This window comes from Gymnodraco acuticeps, unplaced genomic scaffold (genome assembly GCF_902827175.1).
Source record: "Gymnodraco acuticeps unplaced genomic scaffold, fGymAcu1.1, whole genome shotgun sequence".
NCBI lineage: Eukaryota > Metazoa > Chordata > Actinopteri > Perciformes > Bathydraconidae > Gymnodraco > Gymnodraco acuticeps.
The window spans coordinates 358636-374746 of NW_022992285.1; the positions used below are offsets into that span (position 1 = coordinate 358636).

The 16111-nt window shown below is 40.7% G+C and overlaps 1 protein-coding gene across 1 annotated transcript in view; it reads right to left on the reverse strand.

Annotated features, from left to right (window-relative positions):
- dock3 (dedicator of cytokinesis 3) overlaps positions 1-16111 on the reverse strand; it is a 46810-nt gene extending 30699 nt beyond the window's left edge. The window contains 6 exon segments of the mRNA XM_034207583.1: positions 1587-1735; positions 3269-3365; positions 5299-5354; positions 7621-7661; positions 8462-8545; positions 16075-16111. Of these exon segments, the coding sequence (XP_034063474.1) occupies positions 1587-1735; positions 3269-3365; positions 5299-5354; positions 7621-7661; positions 8462-8545; positions 16075-16111 (464 nt within the window).

Here is a 16111-nt window from a genome sequence, read left to right on the forward strand (position 1 = left end):
TGAATAGTCAAAAGGTGTCACTTAATCTAGCCTAATCAAATCTTAATACGACACTTTATAAACATGCCTTCTAACATTCACTAAGGTATTGTACTTAGTTTAAAAAGAATGATTTATATCAAATGCTACTTTTTATTTAAAGGGTACCCATAATCCTTTTTGGAGTTTTCCCTTTCCTGTAGTGTGTGGGTTACAGAATGGTCTGCAAAGGTTAAAATCCCCTATGTTCCTTCCAGAGGGAGTTTCTCTCCCACACACACCCCCCTGCCTGAAACGCATACGATTTGACTCCTTGTTTACTTCTGTAACATAGTGACACCACTATGTAACACTTGTGCTTCTTTTGGCTAGCACTCCAACACATTGTTTGTGATAAGGGGCGGGACCTCTCTAAGAGTTGGACCAATCACAACAGAGCCGGCCAGCTAACCAATCAGAGCAGACTGGGATCTGGTTTCAGACAGAGGGTGAAAAGAGGTGCTGCAGCACAAGCAGTATGAGAACAATAAGCACTCTTTGATCTTTAAGGCAGGTAACCATTTCACAGTAAAGGCCCATCATAAATATGAACCAAAAAAATAGCACAATAGTCCCCTTTAATTTATTTTAGGTCATTTATTTTGCTCATCATAATTAGACTGTTAGCTAGTTTAAACTCCAGAAATGCATCATGAAATTAATATTATGCTTTTTTAGTAGAATATAATAATACAAATGTTTACACTTACAACCACTTACATATCTCCTTATATAAACAGTAAGTTTAAACAGTAATCTGTATTTGCTCGAGGACTACCAGCTACAGTTTGAATCATCACTCAAACTATTTTTTTGATGGCAGCACTATCAACAGTCAATTTAGGTTTAGGCATGTACTGATGACAAGATTTCGGATTATTAGGTTTAAACATTACTTAAACACTCCGAGATGATTATGTATTAAAGAGACCAACCAAAGTGTCTATGGATTAAAGAGGTTAAGTGTTTCCTTACACCTCTAGTTCATGCTTTTATATTTCAAACTAAATTGTGCAGCCTCAAAACATGCAGTCAGGGCTGCTGTGATCTTTTAACCATGAAATTAGATCACTACAGCTCTCAGGTCAGTGTGCACTACGAAGCAGTGTCCTCAACACGCATGGTGAACAGAATACAGGGAATTTCAGGCTCCACTTCTGATTTCTTTTTTTACATTACACTCATAATAGTTCAAGGAAATATTGGTGTACTTGTATGTGCAATTATTTTATAATAAACTGACAGACAGCCACTTCATATAAAGTTATTTCTCAGCTGAGAGGGAGCCCTCATATGTTTGATCTGTTATGGATGCCTGTCACAGTTGAGTTGGATGGAGTTTTAAACTGGCAACAGTAGGAATATGTCTTTGCAGTTCCTCCAGGGGGGTGTGCATTGACTTTAAGCCGCTTGAGATTCACTCATCTGCTAAATGACCATAAAATTACATCATAGACGATGTTATCCCACACCCACTCATCCAGTGTTGTAGATCTCTCCATTGCCAAGGAAATATTGTATTCCTTGTGCAGCCAATCTCAATACAATTCAGTACAAGAGTCACTCACTCATTGCCCCAGTCGAGTCGTACAGTGATGTGCCGCTTGATCTCACGAGTCTGATCCTGGGCGAGGTGACCCTGGATCAGCTGCCGGCGCAGGTCGATGAGCTCATTCATCACATGACGCAGTTTATGGAATAGATCCACCTTGTGTTTCTGTTGGAGCATCCAAAAAAAGGCTTGGTTAGGATATGTGATCTTCTTCTGCTGCAGCATTTATGTAGAGATTATTAATTTCCCTCTTTAACTAAAGCGCTGGACACTGAGAGAAAACAAGAGGTTACTAGCAGATTGTTCTCTGATATCAGACTCTGATGATTTATTATTCAGTCAAAGTAGGATCAAGACAAAAATCATGTTCTAACCACTCCTTATCAGCCTGTGCAGTTAGCAGAACAAATGTGTGATGCTTCTGACATTTAAGTCGCACTGCTATTGTTAATTAAACAAAAAATGGTATTCCCCTTGCAAGTCTGCTTTGACCTCCTCACGGTAATGACTTTCATCACTATTTGTCGTAAACTAAGGACAACCCTTTTAATTCAGGCATTTTGTGTTCTCCGTAATGGCACGACAAGTCCACATTACCACCCAGGTTTGTTTACATAAATGCAAAGATTAAGCGGCACCACATTGCCGATGTAAATTTAATGAGGATAAGCCCTGCATGTTCTCAAAGGCTGCTGGAAAACAAAGATTTTTTTTCAGGGTTGATGAGCCCTTTCGGGTGTCTATTCTGCGGGGCTAATTACGTACATTAAAACAGATACACAGTTATGCTTAGGCCATTGCTCCCTGAAGTAATCCCATGAATTGTAATTGGAAACAATAAGGTGAAATGTAACAACATTTAGCCAATGCTACATCCTATTATTATGGATGCAACTGTGGCAACATGGCCTATATCACACAGGGGGTGAGCACCAAAACGGGTTCTGTTAAATCAGCGCTTCACATTAGTCGGGCTTCAGAGAAAGTTACATCACTAACACCAGTGCCTCCGGCTCCTTAGTTGCTCAGAGCATGAGCAGTCCTCAGTGAGAGGTTATGTAAAAACTCGCTGCCAGCTCCGCAATGTATCTACTCAACTCCAAACTCCAAACCCTACCAACCACTTCTGCCTGCCCCCTCGACACATAGCAGGATTAAGAATGCTTTAGGTTTTCCAGTAATCACTTTTGCCCGGGAAAGTAAAGGCTGACTGAAGGTGGCGAGCAGAGCTGGATCTTAAGATGATGCACAAACTACAAGAGGGAGGCTTAAATCAATCAATGCCTGAATGACACAGCATGAAATTGCATGCGACAGGTCTGCAGGCCATTCATTATCTGTGGCCACCATTCCTGTTCCTACAGAGATAGTATATGAAAATGTAGGCTGGCAGTCAGAACGACATGCCAATGGGAAATATCTAAAGGGGCTTTCACTGTATGTTAGCACTGTATCTCTTTGGGTTATTCACTATAGTTGATGGTTATACAGGTGTTTAATTAAGTGCAGGGAAGAATAAAACATACTGGAAAAGATTATTCCACCAAAACCCCTACGGAGGATGGAAATGAAACACTGATAGATGCAATATATTTGTGTCCCAACTCCCTTGCAAATGTGTTAGATTTAGTCTCACATGTATTGCTTGGTGTTTTGTTTCAAGATGACGGCGATGTATTGTAATATAGTGCTACTGACCACATAGAGCTGCTTCCACAAGACCCCCCATTCCTGCAGTGTGGAGGTGGTTTCTGTGATGATGGGGTCCTCCAGGGGCACCACCGTCTCACACAGCCTGCAGCAAAAGAGAAACATGTAGATGAATGTGAGCATGCACAGCGATACAGACAGTTGTTCGGCAGTGATGCAAAGTCGCCGGATTAATTGACCAGATAGCTAAATGCTGAGCTGAGTAATGTTAGTAGAGTACAAGTAACTGATTACTTCTTAAATGTTAAACAACTAACATGTTGTAATTTTCGCTTGCTCAAAACTGACATAATACCACAGGCATTAATGCCACAGCTTGAGGTCAGCTTTTAAATTAGTAACAGCAATGAAATGAAAAAGAGAGTAATCAGTAAGAATATGTTCCCTGGCTGCAGGAGAGGTAGAGCACTTCAGTAAAAAACACAACACACATCCATCCTGTGCGACCACACTCAGAGAAACACTAAACCAAGGTTAATTCTCTAGTGAAACTTTGCTCACTAAGCTCCGGCCTGTTCTGAAAGAATTATCTTTAATACTGTATCATTGATTCTTGCAACAAGGGAAGCATCTCCATCCATTACACCATGACTCAGGGTTATTGTCTGTGGCACGAACGCTCTGGGAGAACCACAGATATGCAGAAGGTGTGTCACCTCATTAACTCCATGAGACAGCAAAGCACATTTCCCAAAGTGCAACTCCTGGAGCGAGGAGGTATAATAATGTGGATTTCCAAGTGTGCACTTTTAATTGTTTGAGTGGAAACAACAATCCTGCTGCTATGTGGAAGCTCAACTGGGAGATGTAACAGCAAACTCCCAGTCCACACTGAGCCACAGCTCCCAGTCTGCAGGGTTAACCTCCATCAGTTCAGGCTGATAAAGAGATCTGCCGCATGTTTTGTCTTCACTTTTATTCTAGCCAATACAGCAGGGGCCGGCTTTGCAACAGGAACTTTGGATGACCTCCACTGTGTGTGCATGCGTGTGTGAGAGAGCATGCATACATGTTAACGACTGTCCAATGAAAGTTGTCTTATAGATTAACACATTGATGTGTCTGCATCATACTCCCTGTGTAATGATTGATAAGAGCTCCTGGCTAGTACAGAACAAACAGATAGCATTGCTAATATCATCCTTCCTCTATGTTTCAATGGTAGATACGGATCTGTAGAGAAACCACCGCTGATGTTGTCTTCAGTATTTTGAGCTGCACTTCCCTCCTACATAAAATGCTATGTGCTGCAATAAATTCAACAAGCTATTTTAGTTTTGTTTATGTGTCTACTCAATAATAAACCAATTCAAAGATGTTGTAATGTTTCCTGCATGTGCAAAGATGTTCCCTTCACTCTAATCTTAGTGTGACCCACACTGGTTGTAGGGGTTGGTGACATGGATAAAATATTCTATTATGTTGTGTTTACTTTAACATTGTGAGATTAAAGTTTGCCATGATGAAGTACATTAGGTATTATTAAATGTTAAACAAAAGAAGTGGAAGAGACTGGTAAAAATGATGAATTACCTTAATACACTGATATTATTCCTTTAATTCCCCTCAATCCAACTCAAATACAAAGGGCCAAATACAATCATATTAAAGGGATTGCTTTATTATCAAACTGCCCACCCAAAACTAGTCTAACTAGTCTGTCTCTGCATGTATTTCAGATTCAAAAGCACATTTTGTTTACTCGTAGCTTTGCATGTTGGATTGTGTTGACACTGCCACAGTATGTCAATCATTTGTTTATGTAACAACAAATTAGTATTGGTGAGTATATCGATCTTTCCAACATTACCAAATATATGTATTGACATCTGCAACCTTCACCGGAGCACACTAGTGAATGCACAGACTTTTATTTGCTACTCAGTCTCTTTTGTTTTCTTTATCGTATGTTGGTGCCTGTATGGCGGCGGCTGGGGTACATCCATCAAAATAAGTTAGATAAGCGCATCTCTAATTATGACGCTGTGCAAGCTCAACTAAAACATCAAACGACTTACCCTCTGTTGGTCACTGTGGATTTCTTCAAGTGGACATAGCTGACTGGGAAAATCCCCTGTGGACAGAGAGGAGGGAGCAGAGATGTTACCGAGTGTGACAGGATCGCGTTCTTAATTCTCCTGCAACATGTAACCAACGTGTACAGCATTGTGTTCTATGTGGTACAATACCTTCAAGTTAAGATACACTTCTGCTGGCCACACATTATATGTTGAAGGAATTGCTAGCTCACACTTGCATTATATGTTTAGACCATTTCTGCTATGCTGTATGCTGACATGCAGATAATAAATGAGCATGCGTGCACACACACCACAGAGATGCTGAGCCCTTGTGTGGCTTGGCTTAGCAGGGGAAGGGCATGAGAGACTGAGTGGTGCCACCCTTGCAGTTCATCTTTCTTATTCTAATCTGCCAGATGTGAAGAATTGGCCACAGTGAGCAAAACTAATTCCTCTCAGCATAGAGAGAGTATGGGGGCGATTGAATGTGGGCAGTAGAGTACATAACAAAATGGAGGGGTGTTAGTAAGAACTGTAAATAGCTGATGAGAGTAGGGAAGGACAGCATGAAGCCACTAACACCTACATTTACCAGCACTGGACAGCAATTGTGCTTCTTTTAAAACATTACAGCAGCATCACATAACACTTCAGCTTCTGACATTTTATTTTGAAAGTAGACATACGAAATGGCAACAGATGACCTGCTGCTTTTGTGTTTTTTATAATACATCTGGTATTTTTGTTTCTGATAATACGACTGCTTGTGTAATGGCTATTGGGCTCTGTTACAGGTTGTCAAGGATGGAGTCTGTCATAAAGAGTTTTTACTGAAGAATCAATCCTATAAGAAGCAGATGTGTCAGTCGTATATAATAACCACTTATTGCAGTGCAGAGTATTGATCTCTTTAGGCAGTGATGGGGCTGTATTAGTCAGAGTTCTGCACCTATGCTCTTTACTTACTGAGTAGGATTTATCATAATGATGCCGACTGTGAAGTGGATTCAATCTCTCTGTTCTACCCTCCATCTTAACTTTATTTCTGCCTTGATCAAAAATATAACACCACAATAAGTGTATTTCATGTTATGGATTAAAACCGAATTGGAGTTTTATTTTTATGTATTTTTCAATTGCTTTTTTTTGCTTAAAAATATGCTTTTATATCACTAATTGCACCATCTGCTGGCTGAAAGGAAAACCAAATTGAGATGTTTTAGACCAGTGCTTCTCAAAGTGGTCCGTGAGTATATTGGTAACATTTCACATGTGAAATAAATAAATAAATTTCAGTTTTCCACACTCGTGGGAATATCTCCGCAATGGAACAAGCTTAAGTTTCACTTTCAATTGCATGATATAGCCCAGCGCAACACCTTCATCACACTTGCTGCCACTTGTTTGTACAATTTTCAGGCGATTTGTAATATGTTCTAGAAAAACGATGCGTTTTTTTATATTTGTGGAGTTAGGAGGTCCGCGAGTGTTTTTTTATTGGTTAAGTGGTCCTTGGTATGAAAAAGTTTGAGAAACACTGTTTTAGACAATTCTGCACAGCAGAGAAAACAGCAGAGTGGTAATACAGCACACAGAGTGGTGGCGCCATGGTGCTATTCTGGGATGCTATTCTGTAAATTGCCATTGTACACAAATAAAATAAATGATAGAGGTGGCGTCGGCCTCAAACCAAGGTTGGATTAATTGTGTCTTTTCTTGTCTCTGTATTTGCCGTGTGTATTTTATTTTTGTAAATAACATCTTGAAGACGGCCCTCCAATTAGTCTTAGTGTTTTTATGAAATGAAGTCAGAACATCTTGGTTCAAAATGTGTCTATGAAAAGCACATTTTGAAAAACAGGTCAGGAGATTTCTATTTTTGTCAAACAAAGCTCCATTCAATAAGTTAATCAGTCATTAATGTCTTTGTTGTCTAGACAAAGTTATTTTTGGGATGCACATCTCTCATGTCACATTATCATTCACAAAAACGCATTGGTCTCTATCAAATAAAAGCTTCACGTGGAGACCACTCTGTATTACAAAGAGACCAGTTGGCGATTCTTAATGTGTTTATTTAAATATGTGTTAACTTTACTATGATTACTGGCTTTCCAACAACTTATTCAGTTTGCTGCACTACAGTACAAGGTTGTGTCTTAAGTCCAAATAGATCTTTGTATTTTGATTCTGTACTTCAAGTATGCCAGTTTTGATGAGATTCATTTGCTCACATATTCAAAATGCTGAGAACTGTAAGTAGCCTGCAGGAACTAACCCAATCTCCAACCAGTCATTTTTGGACGCTGTTATAATTACCTTGATAGAAGGCTTCTTGGTGGAAAAGCCTCTGTACCATCCTAAAGGAAGAGCAAAATAAACATTAGAAAACCTTACTACATCACAATGAAACACATTGTAAAGAAAGATGTGCCATTACTTTTTACCTTCATTGAACTTGTACTCGGTATGTTAATCTGAATGTAATTCATTACCGTTTTAACTTTGCTGGCTAACTTACTTGCTTAAAATAATTATACTAACTGTTATATTGACTGTTTTATCATTTGATTGGTCATGAAATGGTAAAGAAATCCGTGAAATCAGTTATGTAAGCCTATTTATTAGTTAGAATGGTGGATCACCAGGTATAGGGCTGTTAGCTTCAGTGAATCCTTCTTTTGGTTTGATGGTGCAGTTTATTTTTAGGTCAAGATCTGGAAATCAATAACTGCTTATAATAACTGCTTTACTAGACTCTATTTTCCATAACATACTGTAAGCAGAAAAGTGTCTAACAGGACTCTCTCAAGAGATTTATTAGCAAATATGGACCTGTGAAATAAAGTTTTTACAACTTGCTGGTTTGAATGGTGTTTCAAAGCCTACTTCTATGATTAACCTTAGATCTGGCGCAGAAAAACAGAATGCTTTAATTTATTTATTTCACTTAAAAGTAATCCCATTTAAATACTGTGTCTAGATTTGTTTTTACTTTAGTATGCAGATGTATTCAGTCCCATATAAAATACTAAGAAAGAAGGACCCTTAGGCCTGAGTGAACATGACCACCACACAATACTTTAGGCACATGATATCTCTCTGCAGTACAGATCATATTTACAATCAAACACAATCATTTGGGCGGGATTGCTTTTACCTTCACTCTTCTCCAAAATCTGTACAGTTTCCCCAATCTCCAGGACTAAGGCCTGACATGTTGATGACCGGAAGTTGCAGATCACTGAAAACAGAAAAACAATCATGAATGATGAGAACACATATTTGACCTGATTTGACTGTGATGTATTTTTGTGTACAACATATATTCTTTGTGTCATTTTTGTGACCTCTGATTAAGCAAGGGGCTTCTCTTAGACTTTGGGGTCTCTATCTAATTCATAAAGTGTAAAGTCTCCGCACAGCATGTCTTTTTGGGTTGAAGCGGGACTTTTAATAAGCTGTTAAACGCAAACATCTAAACTCGCTGACACACAGGAACCACTGCTTAGCAAACTGTAAACAAGCTCCCACCCTGAAGTGGGTAGTCATTTTAATAAGCAATTAATTCTTAAGCGGCCTGATTTTTGTGGAATGTTAAGTTAATTGAACTGTCTCCCAAAATAGAGCCCACACAATCTGCTAAGTAGTAAACGCTGCTTTATCATAAGTCGGTATTAGCATAATAAATCTTCCAAGCCACCCGCTTTTGCAGCATCATGCAGTCTTTGACCGTACACAGAAACATCTTGTGACTCTAACACTGATTAAGAACATGATTATTCCTCAGGGGACGATGCCACAGTAAAGGGTTTCACAATGGGATGGCCTCTGGAGCCAGTTTTTTGTCATCTCTGCATCTATGTAACATACAGGCCTCAGTAAAGACAAACTTGTTTAACTACGACAGGGCTCCACTGATGATTTTAAACCTACAAATGGTGGCCCTTCGAGGGGAGTTTGGTGTGAATCATTATGCTAATGAACTAGCCAGGGGACCCAGTGAGGGGGAGGAAGAGGAGGAGGGGCTTGGGCTCGGCTCAGTTGCCTGTTTGAGGGTAACGAGTGCTCAGTTCCTGTGCTCGGGTAACTATGGCAACAGATCATCTACAAACTGGAGGGCTTTCTTCACTGTAACTGCTACGGGGATGTGGGCATTTTTAAATGGCGAAGCTTACGGATGCTGCATGGCGCTAGAGTTCAAGTCAAGTGTATTAGGCATGTATTAGAGTCAGAGAGATGGATAGACTTAAGAGAGCCTCCTTGTCACCTTTTGCCCCTGCCTGGGGCTCTTTTCCAGCCAAGGCTAAGTATTGCCTATTTTAGAGTGCTATTCTTTAATGGCCTCTATTTCATTTGAATTGCAAAACCTGCACTCACACCATTTTAAAACTCTTTAGCGGAGGCCATGTCAGAACAAGATCAGCTTGTCATGTTCGAGAGAGATGGGCGCATCAAGCAGACTCGTATTTTCATAGTCCACCCTCACAAAACCTCCAAGCTGTGTAAACACTCTTTCATTGTGGCTTCAGAGTATTAGCATATCCACAAAACAAAAAAAACAAGAAAATGCATCTTTTTATACTTCAACATGTTGAACGTAGGAAGTTGGAAGGACTGATGGGACAGGCAGTGGAAATGTTGGCAAAAGCAAACATTTCTGCTGAGCAACATAATATCAGTCCAGACTGTCCCTCGATTTAGTTGCATATCGTCCACATGGCATCTTAAGGCTGCTATTGTGTAACCACAAACTCACTGGTAGGAATTATGGAGCTTAAGCACAGCAGGAGACTCCTGCTGTCCTCCACTCTCCTCACACCTCGCCACCTCTCCATTGTTCCATGTATCACAGATATATACGTTTACTCATCCATACCTCTATTAGCAACTGCATCTATTCACTCATTTAATATCAGATGTTCGGTTTTAGGGGCATGACTGCTTTTTGAAATCCTATTTGTTCGCACTCGACCAAGTTGTTTGTAAGGAAGAAGGAAAAATACATGTTTTTGTATCTTCTGGCTGGCGAAAATGTTGATGGCAGCAAAGAGATGCAATGCATTTTCATAAATAAATATCAGGCTAGGCAAATCTATAAAGACCAAAACCAAGGAAATAGCTAAATAATGCAAATAGCTAAATAATTCTCCAGAAAAGTAGAAGAATTACAACTTATAGCCAGACAGGTTTACTCATGAAGTATAAAAGGGTGATTCATTTAAATGCTAGATTTAATTAACTAAACTTTAAATGGTAATAGTTGTCGACGGGCAAAATATAAACTCAAATCTCTCAGAGTTATTCTTCAGATAACATTTTTAACAGCCTGGACCAATCTCTTAAGAATCCAGTTTTTCTGAGTTGGTGTAAAGTGAGAACAGACGCTGGAGCAGTGGCGTTTTCTCCCGGAGGCCAAGGGAAGCCAGGCTTCCCCTGTTTTTTCGGATTGTAGTTATAATTTAAATAAATAAATAAAAACACTTTGTTTTGTTTCGATAATTCTCCTTTGCTGTGTGTTGCTGCCGGCCCGTCTCTCCCCCATTCTCATTGAGTATTGTACAAAGAGTGAAACAAACAGCGCCCCTCTAGATGTTATGGTGAAACAGTAGATTGCACTCTCTGTTGCGAGAGGAGGCCAGCCGAATCTGGCTTCCCTTGGTGAAAAAAATGGAGGGATTGACCAATCAGATGAGGCCCACGTGATGCCCCTGCCAACCTGTGATTGGTCAGGGCCATGCCAAGGGAAGCTAGCCGCCTCTTGCTTCCCTTCAGAGGCGGCTGGCGATTTGATTGGACACTGCCATCCAATCAAATCACATCAACATCAGTTTTAATACTGTAACTGTCATCACCGCCGTTAGAAATTATCAAGCAAATGAAGCATTACTTAATCAAACATAACTTTACTAAACTTCCGCTATAGCAGCAACTAAAAATTAAATCAGATGACAGGCCAATGCCCGCACTCGAGCTGTGTGTACACCAGTCTATGGTGTACACAGAGGAAAAAGGGAGAGAATCGGACGTTCAATGAGGACAATTATGTCCGCACGGAGTGGCTAACTGGAAGCGCTAAACTTCAGCGTCTATTTTGCTGGCCATGTCTTCTTCGTCAAGGATTCGTGCTCCCTGAACAATCCTTGGGCAACTTCAGGATTCATCGACCTTGCCAACCTGCCACGGGCAATTGAGAGGCACGGTAAATCCAAAAATCACATAGATTGTGTGATTGTCTGCATACATTAATAAGTAAAATGCTTAAATTAATAAGGAGAGAGTTTCAGCTGGAGAGTGCGTGCGGACCTGTCGGTTAGATAACAGGCGTGTGCAAGTCCTGCATCTGTGTGATACAAATGTGTGTCAAATGATACCGGGCGCTGTAATCACTCATCTGGTTACGTTATTGACCACCCCCCGCGACCCAAAAAATGGGCTTCCCCTACATTTTTCCCCACGCCACGCTACTACGCTGGAGTTTATTTTCCATAACAGCACCTAATTACTACCACCGCCATCTCCTGAATAAACAAACAAGTTATCATTCTGGATTTAATCACGCAGAAGTTATGACATTCAAGCGCTGAAGACACCATTTATGGTATCACTTTGGTCACCTAATACTGAGAAGAGTAGAAGAAAAGGCACCCAATGAGTATCAAGCCTCATAGTAAAAAGCATTAGACTCAGGAGACCAGAGATATACTGGTGCACAAAATACCTTTTAAAATCAGCCTGAGTGAGAATTAAGAAAGCTCTTCCTCTGTTGTGCCTTATTTTCTAAGTTGCCGCTCTTCACCAGCAGTAATGCCTAAAATGCCTATAAGTGAACACTAAAACCCTCACCTTGTTAATAGAATCCTGCAGTGTTGCGATGTAAAAAGAGCTGTTATGTGATGATTGCAAGAAAAATGTGGCAATTCAAGGATCTCATTTGTGCAGCAACATTCTCTTGAACGTCTCTTATATCTTCTCGTAATATTCTGTTAAAGGGGCCCTACAATGATTTTTAGGGGTTTCCCTTTCCTCTAGTGTGTGGTATACGTTTCTGTGCATGTTAATGGGCTGCAAAGACTACATACCCAAAGTTATCTCCAGAGGGAGTTTCTCTCCCACACACTCCCCCTCTACCTGAAACGCCTCCATTGGACTCCTTTGTTTACTTCCGCAACATAGTGACATCGCTATATAACACTCGCACTTCTATTGGCTGGCGCTCCAACACATTGTGCGTGAAAGGCTAGGGGGTGGGACTTCTCTAAGAGGTTGACCAATCAAAACAGAGCCGGCCAGCTAACCAATCAGAGCAGACTGGGCTCTGGTTTCAGACAGAGGGTGAACAGAGGAGCTGCAGCACAGGCAGTATGAGAACAATGGGTTTTTTAACATTAAAGCACGTAAACATGTCAGAGTAGAGGTAAAAAATACAAATATGATCCTGACAGATTATTTTCTGTAGAAACCGGTCTCCATGTACTCAGCCCCTCTGTATGACGTTGACCTTTGACCTATTTGTGTTCCATTCTCCTGTTTCCTGTCATTTGTATGGTCAAGCCAACTCCAATATGTAAGCTATCAACACAAACATCTATTGTTCTTTTACAGCATATGAGGGAGACAAGTATCCAGCGTTAATATTTGTACCTGCCGACATGTCTTGAAAAATGTTTTTCCTCTATATGTAATATAGCGATTAGCACACAGCATGAACGGCCTGATGACCTTGTGTTAGAATCAGCGTGAGACACATAGAGTTCCTAACTGTACAATGGTCCACAGGGGAGACATATTCTGCAGAGTGAAGATGCCATCAAAAACCTGCCAGTAAACATTATTGTGGATTATAAACACTGCTTTTTCAAAACAACTGAGTGATAAATGAGGACCAGTGTGCTGAGAAATATTATTATTAGAAAAGACACTGTGCTCATCTTAAATGCAGAACTGAAAACTCTTTGGTTTTTCTATTCTCTTTTAGTTCCAGCCTGATTCATGATTGGTACATCTGAAGCCTAACTGCTTACCGAGTGGATCCTTCAACCATTTCAGTAATGCAATGTGAGTGTGAAGGCCATGAAGGCCTGCTTGAGTAGTTCTGTCCCAGATCCAGCAAAGTTCAAATGTACACAACAGTCTTTGGGTTTCGCCCACTGAGTCATGTTGTTCAGCACGACTTATATACAGACTCCCTTACTCCGACACATTACTGCGCCGAAGTATTGCTAACCTAGGGATGTCTGCCACAGAGGCAGAGGAGCATGTTACATATCGGATCCCAAACCAGTGTCACAGAATAAAGGCACGCTACTCAGCTGCAGGGGTCTGTGTAGCCGCAAGACGACGACCTCAAAACACTTTAAATGACCATCAACATGATCACACATGCAACAATAGGTATACTTTAATGGTTTTAAGTGCAGTTGAGGTACAGAAAACGACAGTACTAAGGAGATTTGTAAATCAGTGCCCATGATGAATCCAAAAGTGCTCACCAAAATCAAGCTCAAATCATGGCTACTTTGAGCTACATTAATCTCTCTAATCCCACTCTCTTGAACATTAGCTCCATCTTTTGTTCTCTCCTGAACACGTTTGAACCTCGATCTGTCCATTTCAGATAATGGTGGCCTTGCCCGCTAGATTATTTCATGTTACTGCTACAGTAGTTTGTGCCTGAGACACGTTCATGTGGCTACATCATTGTTTCGCTCTCTCTCTTTCTCATGTGGGCTGGCTTACAGTCAGAGAGATCTCTCCAATAGAAGTGTTAAGACTCTTGCAATACCTCTGGTTATATGAGAGGAATCCATTAGTGACTCATTTGCAAATAAAAGTCATTTTAAAAAGACTCGACCGAGGATCGGTTTAATTTTTAAAATCTATTGTAATGTTAACCTCCCACATTGTGTTTTTTATTTTAAAATTAGCATTTTCCTTGGGGTACAACATTTTTACAAATGTGTTATTAAATAAGGCAGACAAAGTAGGTATAAATTAGTTGGTGATTTAAATAATTCAAAAAAATTAAGTGCAGTTGCTGAGTGGAAAGAGCCGGGCAACCCTACAGCACATTCAAATCCAGGCCTATGCAAGTGATTTACAAACTTATATTAGTTCCTGCATAAACAAAGAAAATAATGAATAGGCAACAATTCGAAGAAAGGCATTAACATTTCATGAGGTGGTCTCCAACTGTTTCCGGTTTAGACGGAGCCCATTAAAAATAGAACAGAAAATAAAGGCCTGGGTTGCTGCTAAAGATCACGGCTCAGGTTCATATTGGTGTATGGCATTATTGGTGAGAGACAATTTACAGGCAGGGACAAAATAAGCAAAGATAATGGGGGAATGTGCAAAATGGTGCTAATAACAGAGGAGTCAGGAGGAGAGGAGAAAACGGACTGTACTGCCAGTTAACATGTGTGATTTTGAACCTAGTATGTCAACACGTTCTCTCAGGCGAAGGGGGAAATTGTAGCAGAGTAATGTGTGTTGCTGTTACAAAGTACAGTGTGTACTGTGTAGGTTCAAGGCGCTTTGCCTCCCCGCATTTCAGCACCATGGACAGAGCCAGGTCACTCCACCGCTGCGGAGGCTGCGGAGAACTGTTGCTTCCCCTCACTTCCTCTCTGTTAAAACCCCGATATTTGCGCAAAAAACACCTGCAGTGAATCTGTGATGGAGCAATGGATGCGTGGAAGGGAAAAAAACACAAACGACTGAATGCGATAAGATGATTACTGTACAGCCACAACAAGAGCCGATATTATGGTGGATTGTCATTTGGGACTCTCATCCTGCGGTCTTTATGAAACGATGATGACAAATGTAATGCCTCCAAACAAAGTGTATATGTGTGGGCGTTTATATGAGGAGGGAGTATCATGTGCAAGCCAGCACGAGTAACAGCTGTAGAGCATCTGGAAATGACTCATTCCCCTATTGAAAACCTAGGATAATCACAGCTATAGACACCTTGGCCGTGGCAGTGGGGTTCAGCAGTCCCTTAGTGATGACCGTGTGGTGTCTCATGGCGTAATTGTTGCCTATTCTATTGGAGACTTGATTGTAAACAGCTCGCTTTGATTTTTTTTTCGTCCATAAACAGCTAATCTGAATGGGGAAACGCTGATGTTGCACTTTCACCTTTCCCTCTGGGTCAAAGTGCACACATGCAGGGATGAAATGTGGTATTTGTTACAGCGCAGTCCCTTGCAGCAGCTGCATTAGGGCTGATGTCTTCCTACAGGTAGACTCCGGCTCCACTCCAACCTACACCTGTTGGAGGGACGCAGTCACGATGCCCCCTCGTGGTTTCAACACGAATCGTTTTTCCCCCTCTTCCCCCTCCAGATATGCTCATAAGAATAAAGGCTAAAATGCTACACTGACGCATTTTCTTATTTATTTTTATATATAAAAAAGCACACAACCAAGAGTAAGAGCCGGATCTAAAGCACCGCCTGCGGTTGTGTGCGATAGCATCTTTAAGGTGGTGGGCTGTAGGCTGTATCATCCCACGCAATTTCCCTTTCAATGCAGTCACTGGCCGTGTATATCAGCCATTACAAGTGTGTGTGTTTTTCATTGGGTGTAATAGGCATAATAAGAGGGGAAATGGTCTGGATAGCCTATGCGGGGTGTCGATGAACACACATTGGGTGTTTCTCGTGGAAAAACTGTCATCACAGCGCTGTATTAATAAAGTGAATTAAAATAAGATAAATAAATAAAACATTATTAGATAATCAATATAGGATGCAATTGACTTACCAACTCCGATTTTCTCCTCTTCTGTAGGTATCCACAT